This window comes from Microtus ochrogaster, chromosome 5 (assembly GCF_000317375.1).
Source record: "Microtus ochrogaster isolate Prairie Vole_2 chromosome 5, MicOch1.0, whole genome shotgun sequence".
Classification (NCBI taxonomy): Eukaryota; Metazoa; Chordata; class Mammalia; order Rodentia; family Cricetidae; genus Microtus; species Microtus ochrogaster.
In genome coordinates, this window is record NC_022012.1 from 66321932 (window position 1) to 66334173 (window position 12242).

The following is a 12242-nucleotide window of genomic DNA, read 5'->3' on the forward strand; positions in this document are numbered from 1 at the left end:
TCAAAACAAGATTAGTCATTATTTTGTAACAATATAATCCTAAAGATTCCTAATTTATTCCAAATGTGGTCCTATAAAATTCAATATACAAGCTTATTATTCTTAACATAGTCATAACATTAAAACTACCAAGAATTATGAATTACATATTGCCTTTTAATTAACTAAGCCTACTTATAATGTGTAGGTCGTCTCTTCTAAGGAGCAGACACATGGTACTTTTGCTTAGGACCTTTAAACAGGAAAAATGGGAGAGTGGGCACCGTACCCCTCTCAGAGAACACAGTAGGGCTGACTGTTGAGCTGGGGTGCAGATAGCTGGCCAAGGGTGTGAGAATAGGAGAGCCAACCTCACCACCACCCCCGTCTGCATGTGGTGGCATGGGTGAGGGAAAGATGCCCTCCCTGCTTGTCCCTTGGCTCCTGAAGCAGGTGAAAGTTGCCCTGGGGTCACAAGAGTGGGAAAGTCAGCTCTGCCCCTCACTGGCCGCAGCAGATGGAGTGGACCCTGAGAGTGGACCCTGTGCCTTGCCTAGACAGCACCCTAGAGAGCTGACCCTGTTGGGGGTCAGGGATACACACAGGTGACCGCCTTCCCCTCTGATCTGCCATGTGGTGGCATGGGTGAGGGAAAGATGCCCTACCCCAACCCTCCCACCTTCATCCCTTGCCACCTGCAGCAGGCAAGAGCTGGGGCAGGGGCACAGGAGCAGAGCTGGTCCTGCACCTCACCAACTGCAGCACTTGGGAGAGTAGGCCGGTGGGTGGGTGCAGGTGAGCTGGTTCCACGGGCACGAGAGCAGAACCGGCCCTGCTCCTGTTACCTGTAGCAATGAGTGGAACTAGTCTGGGCAATGCTCGAGAGCTCAACCTGGTGGTGTTGATGAGGGAAAGCTGGCAGGCTTACCAACCATCTACCACCCAGGCCCAGAACCAGGGATGTGAGCTCCAACATCAACCTCATCTATGAACTGCTAGAGCATGTGAAGGGGCCGGATCTGCAGATCCAAAGCTGCAGGACCTCCATGACACTAGTCAACAACAGGACATCCAAGGAGAGTCCCAGTGAGGGCCAGTACTGAGTGTGGTAGAAGCTAGAGGCCTTGAACAGACCAAGGACAGTTGCAACGAACACGTACAAGATGTATGGACTAAAGGGTGTACTGTGTGACTCACGGGGTCACACCACAGCTTCCATGATGAGACGGTTTTCTTTTGGTGTGTTTTTTTTTCCCCTTTCTTTTTTGTTTTTTTTGTGTTTGTTTGTTTGTTTTGAGACAGGGTTTCTCTGTGACTTTGGAGCCTGTCCTGGAACTAGCTCTGTAGACCAGGCTGGTCTCGAACTCACAGAGATCCGCCTGCCTCTGCCTCCCGAGTGCTGGGATTAAAGGCGTGCGCCACCATCGCCCGGCTTCCCCTTTCTTTTTTAATGTAAGTTTTAGTTTTTTGGTTTTCTTAACATTTTGCTTACTTTGGGAGGTAGGCTGTAAGGGTAGAGGGTGGATATGAAGAGACAGGTAGATGAATGGAATCTGTATGCATGATGTGACATAAAAGAATCAATTTTAAAAAGTTGAAAAATATGTAGGCACTCACTTTAGAAATGGTTTTATTTACAAATTAATAGGCAACATTCTTTCCATTCTGTTTTCCAAAAACAAAGAGGTTTATGTTTGGCTGGGGTTTTTTTTTGTTTGTTTTTTTGTTTTTAAGAAAATCAAAAATGCTTGGTGTGATGGTGCACACCTTTAATCCCAGTATACAGGAGACAGAGGCAGGTAGATCTCTGAGTTCCAGGACGGCTAAAGCTGCACAAAAGAGACCCTGTCTCAAAAAAAAAGAAAAAGAAAAAGAAAACCACAAAATAAATTTTAAAAGGCACCAAGATTCTTCTGCTTCTAGACCATTACTAGGCTGGAGAGAACTGGGGGTGGAGGGAGCAGAAGTCCCAACTTGGAGCCCGGTCCACCCCCACAAGCTGCAGACTACACGGCTGAAGCAGGGCAGACAGCCCAGCATAACTCAGCAGCACGGTGGCACGGTATGAGGCCATTATGCAACTCTAAGGAGATACTGAACAGACTAAAGCAAAACAAGAGACTGGGGTTGTCATGAGAACGGTGAGTTCCTTGCTGTGAGCTCTGCATCAATAGCCCTAATAAACAGACTATCCTAGTGCAAGGAAAATATTACTTTATTACAGATTTTACACTAGCATGATAGTGCAGAAATGCTGCCTGGTGCCATTAAGCAACAATTCAACCATGTTATGCCCAGGGTTCACACCTTCATCTACACACAAACTTGTATGTTTCTGTGAGCATAACACAGTGAAGCAGAACATTGAGTTGAGACCTAACACCCGCAATGGATGCTTTTACAGGCTGCACTGTAGAGAGAAGCATGTGAGTCACCTTTGCCTGGGGGACATTATGTAACCAATCAATAACTTAGGGACCAACAGTCTCCACTGGTTTCCAGTGTGCACAGGTCTGGCTGCAGGCGGCACCATCAGGAAGTGCCCTCCGTGTCCATATCCTCCTGTAACTGCTGTACCATTTTTTCCTCCAGCTGCTCTCCTTTGCCTTTAAAAGATGTAGCACAATGTAAGTAAATACAGTACTTATGCATGAGATTCTCCAAAGATAAACTCAACTTTAAATATAAGGGAAACATAAAGCGCAGGAACTTGAGTGTGACTCCCTACAGCAGCAGCCACTTCTAAGGACTTAGGAATACTAGTCACACCACTATTCCTCAGAGTTCCTACAAATGCAGAGCACTCTACAAACTCATCTCAAACTCCTCAAACCTTAGTGAACCATGCAAAACCACAAATAGATGCACACCCTACATCACTCGGCTGAAGAGTCCAGAACCCAAGGCTGGGATGTGACTTCAGCTACCAGGATGCAGGGACCTGTTAATCCTGAGATTTGCCATAAAAAAACCAATTCCACCATTTTGAGCCTTTTTTTTTTTTTTTTTTTTTGGTTTTTCGAGACAGGGTTTCTCTGTGGCTTTGGAGCCTGTCCTGGAACTAGCTCTGTAGACCAGGCTGGTCTCGAACTCACAGAGATCCGCCTGCCTCTGCCTCCTGAGTGCTGGGATTAAAGGCGTGCACCACCATCGCCCGGCTTTGAGCCAAATTTGAAGCAAGTTTCTACTAAATATTAAATGCCGGCCAGGTGGATGCACTCTGGTCAGGCCACTCGTGGGATTCCAGGCAGAGTAGCCCCACGCATGTTTTATAGGGCTTTTAAGGACAAACCCAAACAGCCAGAGTTTTTTCACAGGAGGCTTTGTTATTTTCTTTTTCTTTTTCTTTTTTTTTGGTTTTTTCGAGACAGGGTTTCTCTGTGGCTTTGGAGCCTATCCTGGAACTAGCTCTGTAGACCAGGCTGGTCTCGAACTCACAGAGATCCACCTGTCTCTGCCTCCCGAGTGCTGGGATTAAAGGCGTGCGCCACCATCGCCCGGCTTCTTTTTTTTTTTTTTTAATTTATTTATTTACTATGTACACACATGCCAGAGGAGGGCACCAGATCTCATTACAGATGGCTGTGAGCCACCATGGGGTTGCTGGGAATTGACCTCAGGACCTCTGGAAGAGCAGCCAGTGTTCTTAACCTCTGAGCCATCTCTCCAGCTCAAGGTTTTGTTATTTATTTTCTAAGAACTACAACCCCCAGCATTCCAGAAAGTTACCTGGTCCTTGGGCAGGTGGAGCTTACAGGTAAACAAGTCTTACAAAACAGCTTTAGGAAGTTAGCTGGGGCCCAATTACACTAACCACAAAAATTCAGATTTTCTGTCTCTCTACTTACCTGCAAGAGGAGCCCGGATAAGATGGATGTTCTGTTTGACTTCTTTGATATCCTGAACCTTCTGTAGCTCTTTGTTTTTCTTCAACCTATGATAAAATGCATCAAAGACAAACTGCAGTGACCAAAACTTCTGAGATTTGAACTCCCACCACAGCCACTCACTCACTGCCGACGCTGTCTGCAAGGGGCACAGGCGGGACTGGACAGGGGCGGCCGCCCTGTCCCACCCAGCCACAACTGCTGTGGGCCAAGAAGGAAGCAGCCGGCTCCCAAACATGTTTACACACCTGCTGAGCCCTCACTGACAGTCGTCCTCTTCCCTAATAGTTCTGTGGAAATTACGTTCATGTTCCTAATTAAGCAAGATTGCTCTCTAGCAGCCTATTCATTCACCGCACCCACTGTACCTAGGGTGGTGCCAGGGGGGCTCAATGTGCATCTGCCGACAGAATGGGGTCTGACTGCGGGCTCAGAGCTCATTTCCACAGCGCAGACCCAAAAGCTCTACCGCACGAGGCTGTCTCCCAACTGCCACTGTGTGTCCCTCCCCCTCACGGAGTCTCCATGCTGTGTAGCTTTGTTAATTATTCAGAAATTACAGGAGCATAAAACACTTAACAACATTCATCAGAAATGCTAAAAGAGCTGTTCAAACATCCATGCTCACCTTCTGAGGTGGCAGAACACTGCCACAGCACGCCTCTTTACTAAGACTTCCGCTGGGTTCAGATTTAAAACTACTTTTGGACAATGACATGGCTCAGCGGTAGAAGCTGTTGCTGACAAGCCTAACTGTTCAATCCCTTGGACCCACAGAGAGTAAAAAAAAAAAAAACCAACTCCTGCAGGGTATCCTCTGAGCTCCATATACACACTATGGCATGTCCACACACACCACAGTCTGCATAGACATGAACAATTAAAAAAAAAAAAATGAGGCTGGCTGTAGTGGCATACTCCTTTAATCCCAGCACTCGTGAAGTAGAGGTAGGAGAATCTGAGTTCCAGGTCATCGAGAGCTACACAGTAAGACCCCATCTCAAAGAAAAAAGGAAAGAAAGAAGCTAGAGATGGCTGAGTGATTAAGAGCACTAGTTGTCCTTGCAGAGAGCTGAAGCTCAGTTCCCAGCACCCGCATGGTGGCCCGCACTGTCTGTAACTCCAGTTCCAGGGATGACGCCTTTTGCTGAAAGTGCAGTGCACACATGGTGCACATAAACACATGGGGCAACACACTCCTACACAAAATCAACTTTTTAAAAAAAATTAGTAACAAGCCGGGCGGTGGTGGCGCACGCCTTTAATCCCAGCACTCGGGAGGCAGAGGCAGGCGGATCTCTGTGAGTTCGAAACCAGCCTGGTCTACAGAGCTAGTTCCAGGACAGGCTCCAAAGCCACAGAGAAACCCTGTCTCGAAAAACAAAAAAAAACAAAACAAAACAAAAAAAAAAACAATTTAGTAACAGATAAAAGTGAATTTTCCTGCTGTCAAGACAGGAATTAGCTCCTCTAAAGCTAATTAATCCCTTGCTGGGACAGGGAAAGCATGTGAACTCTGAAGTTCTTGCTGTCCACACATGAAACAACAAAGAACTAAAAAAATGAAGATGACTTGTCAACTTGAACTAGGAGAGCCTGAGGAATCCCCGCAGGTCAAATGTGGGCCATGCAGAACATCAAGATGGATCACAGCCCATTTAACACCACAGGATTCCATGAGCACAGATCCAATATGTTTACATGAATAAAGGAGAGATTCTGAAGGTGGTAAAAAGGGAAAGCCATTTTATAGGAGAGAAAGTTCCACACTGCCCGAGGTCAGACTCTCCTAGGGAGGCCAAAAACAAGAACAAGACTGAGGAGTAACAAGCTTTTTCCAGAATCTGTTTCACATCAATTACCAAGGAAAGAAAAACTGTTAGGGAGAGACCCGGAGACACCATTGTAACCAGAGTCAGAGGTAACAGTGATGGGACACCTGAGCAAGGACACGGTGGTGACTGGCACTCCTTTCAAGTGCACCTACCTAAATCTAGCCAGACAAAACCCCATGAAGGGGTTCTATCCAACAACCTGATGACTATGGACTCTTCAGAAAACGTCTGGGCCTTTAAGACAGAGCAGTCCAACGAGCTTACTGTGTGGGAAGTGGAAGCAGGCTCTGCTGGTTACAACAGTCCTGCATCACACCATGTTGAAGTGAGGAAGAGTCTTACACAGGACGGATAACCACACAAAAAGGCACAAAAAGTAGGAAGCACAATGTCTTCAGCTCGCTGTCCTAGAGGCAGCAATAAAGTGAATGTAAAATGCAGAGAAAATAAGCAAGTGTTCGCCATACTATTCTTCCTACACTTTTATAAGTACGAAGTTATATCAAAATAAAAAGGGGTTTAAAAACACCAGTGCCTCTAGAAATGTTGTAATTATCCTCTACAAATATACATACCTGTTCATTATAAACTTGGCCTGCCGTTTCTGTTTGATCTCTTCAACCCTCTTCATTGCATCAACTGAAAACAAAGTTACAAGTCAGCAAATTTACGCACATTAAGGCAGTATGATTATAACAATTACATTAAATACTTCTGCATGACTTTGGCTTAAATGAAAAACTTCAATACAAAACAATCGCTATGACAGAGCTACAGGTATGAGGTGTTGGCTGCACCCACTACTCAGGTCTGTTAACTGCATAAGGCAGTTCAGGGAACAATGTTAGACTCCCGCACTGTCTACACAAATACTTCTGGAAAGTCTGTTTCTAGGATTCAATACAAAAGATGAACAGAACCCAGACAGGAAGAAAAGCAGAACCATACTGCTTCTTACAGCTTTTCCAATGGAGGAATGAGCCTGGAATACCTGAACCAGACAGCAAGGAACGGAAACAGGAGTTTCCGAAAGAGGACAGAACTGTGTATGGTCTGCAAGCCGACGGCTGCATTAAAGCGCTATGGGAAGGAGAGAAGGCAGAGCAGAGGACCTGTCACACACAAAAGTACTATAGCCTAAGAGTTCATATGGTGGACACCTAGAACACCAGCACTCAGAAGGCCAGGCCTGTGAGCCAAGGCCAGCCATGGCTTCACAGCAAGATCCTCTTAAAAAATGAAAAGAAGGAATTAAGTTTTATAACACTTATCCTCCCTTCAATTGAAGTCCCTGCCTACTTCAAGGAGAAAAAGGACAAGTGCTGAATAGTACAGCTTTTAATTTTGGACCTGCAACGTCAAGATATTTACCCAGACAAGTAGTGTACCCTTAAAATCCGCACTGATGGGCTTGAGTGCAGTACCTTTTCATCTTAAGACCAGGCATGGGCTAGATAGATGGCTCAGTGGTTAAGAGCACTGCCTGCTCTTCCAAAGGTCCTGAGTTCAATTCCCAGCAACCACATGGTAACTTGCAACCATCTGTAATGAGGTCTGGTGCCCTCTTCTGGCTTTCAGGCATACACAGAGACAGAACATTGTATACATAATAAATAAATAAACACCTTTAAAAAAAAAAAAAAAAGACCAGGCATGACCTGACCCCGGAGCGGCCGCTCTAGACTGGCTATGCATACTATATCTGTGTATTTCCTGGCTGGGTCTTGCCTCACCCACCGAAACATTTCCCTTATTTATTCTTTCAGAACTTGGTGGTTTTTTATTTTGGGTGGGTACTTCAAGTTTAATAATTAGATTATTTTTTTTAAATAATTTATTTAACTTTATTTTATGTGCATTGGTGCGAAGGTGTAACATACGATCCCCCGGAACTGGAGTTACAGATAGTTGTGAGCTGCCACGTGGGTGCTGGGAATTGAACCCAGGTCCTCTGGAAGAATGTCCAGTGCTCTTAACCACTGAGCCATCTCTCCAGCCCCCTAGATTATTTTTATATGGACACACCAGTCAATTTCTGATGTATCCAAATTCAGTCAAATTCTAAAAAGAATTTGGAATAGCTTACAGAAAAAGACAAACACCAACAGGACCATTAACATGGATGAAAAAGAGCCGAGCAAGGAGGCAAGTTTAGTATTCACACAGGGCAGCATTTAACGTTACCAACAGCCTCCCCGATACTCCCCACCGCCAAGACTTACTAGTTTTATTCCACAGCTCTCGCTGATACTTCACAGGTTCGTTTCTACGTTTTTCAAATTCGAATGAGTTGTCCTAGAAGATGGTGTAGAAGGTTGTTAAGAGAGTAGTAAGCAATCATTGTTTAAAATATGCTCCTTTTCACAAAAATCATAAGTAGTCAAATATTAAGACACCCTCCCCATAATACTAGAGAGTACCAGCTCTCAACTAGGTGAAAACAGCTCAGATTCTGGGGAAATGGGGGACTCTCAGAGGGAGAGGAAGACCATTCCCTCCTTCAGGAGCAATCAAACAACCACGAGAATTACAAACAAACTGAAAAGGGTTCCCCAGTCTCCCAGCTCCATATGAGAATCAGTCAGCAACCTCCATCATTTGAACCATTTTCCTTACATGGAAAGTCAAACACCAGCCGGGCGTGGTGGTGGACACCTTTAATCCCAGGCAGAGGCAGATGGATCTCTGCGAGTTCGAGGCCAGCCAAGTCTTCAGAGTGAGTTCCAGGACAGGCTCCAAAGCTACAGAAAAACCCTGTCTTGATACACACACACACACTGTCAAACACCAAGAATTCAAATTGTTTCCATCTAAGAAAAGAGTCTGTTACAGTGAAAGAGTATGAAACTGCACACCTACAGGGTGTAACCTTTGCCCTGTGTGGCTCTGGACCCTCCAAATGGGTATATTTTAATAGTTATAAGCATTAATCCCAAGACATGCACAACAGTTTGAAAAAGCTGCCCGTATTCCTTGGCTTTCAAATGAATATCAACCCCACACTGGCTATGTCATTTACAAACACTGAGACTCTGTTCAGCTCACAATGTGCTCAGCAGTAAAGTAAGGCAGCTGGCAGCTGGTGGGAGGTAGAGGAAGATGGTACCTCGCTCTCCGGCCTTAATATCATGTTTCTTCACCCAAACTCAACATTTTCTTTTAAATTAACTGTGATTTGGCCTCCCATCCTACACAACATGCAGCTGTATTCACTAGACAGCTCTGATATTAAGAACCATTACAGAAAGGGATGAGAGAGGGGTCACAGGGTTAGGGGGAGGCAACAGCCACAGAGCGGTACAATAACTTAAAACATCTTTCTCCAGCAAAGGACAGCTACAGCTTCCATCTTCTCCCTCTTCAGAGACCAAATATGGACAAGTTTCAAGAGATCCTGGCATCAAATCTTTCAAGGCGTCCCCTTAGCCCTCAGCGTCCCCTATACCTACTAGCTACCTTCTGTTCTCTGACAGAGCCCAACCAAGTACACGCAGAAACTGCTAATATTTGTTCCAAACCTCACCTGTGCCTCAGTGCTACTCGGGAGCACATCAGCTCTTCTCCCAAATGCCTCTCAATCTTTAAAGGGCAAATTCCACTTCATCCAACACATTTAAATGATTTTTTTTTCCTTTTTCTTTACAAAGACCAAGACAATTTTGTGGAGATTTAAAAAAAAAAAAAAAAAAAAAAAACCTTCTACAAGCTGGGGTTGGCAATTTTTCCCTCAATTTTAGGATCACATGAGAATGAGAGTCTGCATGGCCAAATAAAATAAAGCACTCACAACCACATGACAGGACCCCATGATCAGGCTGGGCGACCCTCTTTGTACTCACCACCGTGAGCTCCTTGCCAGCTGCCTTCCGGAAGGCTTTAGTCCACCTGACCTTGCGTGGATTCCGCTTCTTCTTGAAGTTTCTATGACACTTGGATTTGCAAAATCGGAACACCTATTAAGACATTCAAAGTTAAAACAATGGAGTCAACAACAAAAATGTTTCTGTCAGGATACACCCCCTAGCCAGCCAACAAGAACTGCTGTAAAATCCAAGATATGACAATGGTTCTCATGCGCAACTGCTGACAACACCAAGAAGCACGTGAGACAGCAGCAGAGCAGAAGGAAACTCAGTGTTTGGTGGGTGTCAAACACATCCCTGACAACAGTGAAAACTCCTGAGACAAGAGACTAAAACTTCCACTGACCTAAGTGAAGGAACGACTCTGAGAAGTTCCTTAAATCCCTTCTCAGAATCATCCTCCTACAGCCCTAGAGGCTGAGTTCCGAGCCACGCCGAATCCTAATTTGCTTCCTTCTGGCTGAAAGCACAAAATATTTTCAAAAATAAAACTGTTAACAAGCCGGGCGGTGGTGGCGCAAGCCTTTAATCCCAGCACTTGGGAGGCAGAGGCAGGCGGATCTCTGTGAGTTCGAGACCAGCCTGGTCTACAAGAGCTAGTTCCAGGACAGGCTCCAAAACTCCAAAACCAGAGAAACCCTGTCTCGAAAAAACAAAAAAAAAAAAAAAAAAAAAAAAAATTTTAAAAGGGTTTTTTCTTCTTTTTTTTTTTTTTTTTTTTTTTTGCTATTTTATCATTAACAATGAGCTCTGCAGTGAATTGCTTTTTTGCTGTTGTTCTGAAAGAAAGTCTTACTGTGAAGTCCAGGCTGGCCTGCAACTCGGAATCCTCCTCCCTCGGCCTCCTAACTGCTCGGATTATGGACACTTGCTCCCATGCTGTGTGCTGGGCGTGATCACATCCACAGATCTAAGGCAGAGTCTTCACTGCTTTAATTCTCCGTCTTCATCCCAAAGCAGCACCAACTTTCAGCTTACTAACACTTCAGTGTGGTCTTAAAATGGATAGTAAGGCTTTTCCAAGCCTAGGCCAAATTGTTTTATTACCTATAACGTCTTTAAAAATAAGGCAATCTGTGTGCCTGTGGGAGAACCATGAAAAGTAGCCTTTGAGGTTATCTGGGTTCTAGCTGAGAAAACTAATCATAACTAAAGTGTGTGACCCAGTGACACCAGGTGAAAAGAAAAATATGAACCACATAAACTTAAGAAAGTCTGTACACACCACCAGGTGGTGGTGGCATAGGCCTTTAATCCCAGCACTTGGGAGGCAGAGGCAGGTGGATCTCTGTGAGTTCGAGGCCAGCCTGGTTTACAAGAGCTAGTTCCAGGACAGCTAGGGTTGTTATAAAGAGAAACCTGGTCTCGAGGAAACAAAAACAAAAACAAAAAAAAAAACACACAAAACAAAAAGAAGAAAGAAAGAAAGGAAGAAAGAAAGGAAGGAGAAAAGGATCCAGCAAATGGGGGAGGAGAGGGTAACCGATTCAAATGGGACCAAAGTACATTATTATGAACATGCAATTCTGAGAGTTGGAGGGATGGGATTCACTCCCAATTAAGAGGGTAAATGCATGTACTATGTAAGGACCCCTTCACAACTTCACCCTCTATACTGTTCACTTTAACAACCCCACCCCAAGCTTTTGTCATTTACACTCCAATTCTTTTTTGAGACTCGACTGTTCTGTTCTGCACCTCTTATTCAAATAAGGCAATTTCCTACATAGGATGCTCTCTCCCCTCGCATGCCGAAATCGAAACACAGAACTCGGGGGAAATGAACCGGTGTAGCCAGGAGGGGTGCGTGCTCCGAGGCTTCCTGAACTTGAGAACTAGAGAAGTCAGTCAAGGCGTCAAGAACTGAAACCTTGTCCTTCACAAGTTTGGACCGTCCCTTGTCGGCTAAAGAAGGTTTTGCTCCCCAAGGTTTGACAAACTGGGAAAGTGAAGGTAGCGAGGAAGCCAGTTCCCCAAAGACCATCCATTCGAAGTCTCTCCTAGCTCACCTTCAACAATACAGAAATCTTATGAGGTCGCAAGCACCAAGTCCATTAACCTCTCCAGACACTCCCACCTCCTGCCGCTCCCTGTGCAGTCGGAGAGCAGCAGAAAGCCTGCCTGAGCCTGCGTTCGACCGAGTTCCTAACCCTACGGCAAGCCGAGGCCCGGACTCCCAGCCCAAGCCACCCCGCGGAGCCACGAACCCGGCGCGAGCTGCGCGCGCTCCCGCCCCCAGCCGTCGTCGGAGCCGCGTGGGCCACGGCCGCTTCACCTTGCAGTCGTTGCGGACGAACATCATGCCGTGGCCAGGGTAGATCGGCCCGGAACAGAAGTAACATTTCTCGATCCTCATGTTGACTCCGCGTGGGCCCCACCTCCCAGGCGCCGAGCTTAAAAGGAAGTGATGCGATCCGTCACGTCCTAGGCGCCGGAAGCAATTCTCTGACCCGACCGGAAGTGGTGTTTGGAGTGCGCGCTGTACGTGAAGGCGACTCTGGGACGGACTCCTGCGTAGCAGCATCCTCGCCCTGCACAGCTTCAGAGGCTGCATTCTGCATCCGGGTTTTTTTAGTCTGTGGACCTGACCATCTTCTATACCTGCCCATCCAGTGCTACGGAATTTTTCCGTGTATACTCATGTTATTGTGGTTTGGGCTTTGCCATGAGTACGGTCC

General features: G+C 45.8%; 1 protein-coding gene across 1 annotated transcript; it reads right to left on the reverse strand.

Moving 5' to 3' along the window:
* Window positions 1-1592: 1592 nt before the first annotated feature.
* Window positions 1593-11969, reverse strand: Rsl24d1 (ribosomal L24 domain containing 1). The gene is made up of 6 exons (XM_005347632.3): window positions 11840-11969; window positions 9541-9654; window positions 7924-7996; window positions 6277-6340; window positions 3828-3913; window positions 1593-2585 (listed from the first exon to the last, which is right to left on the reverse strand). Exons 1-6 carry the CDS (start codon window positions 11918-11920, stop codon window positions 2512-2514), a joined length of 492 nt encoding a protein of 163 aa, XP_005347689.1. The 5' UTR covers window positions 11921-11969; the 3' UTR covers window positions 1593-2511.
* Window positions 11970-12242: the final 273 nt, after the last annotated feature.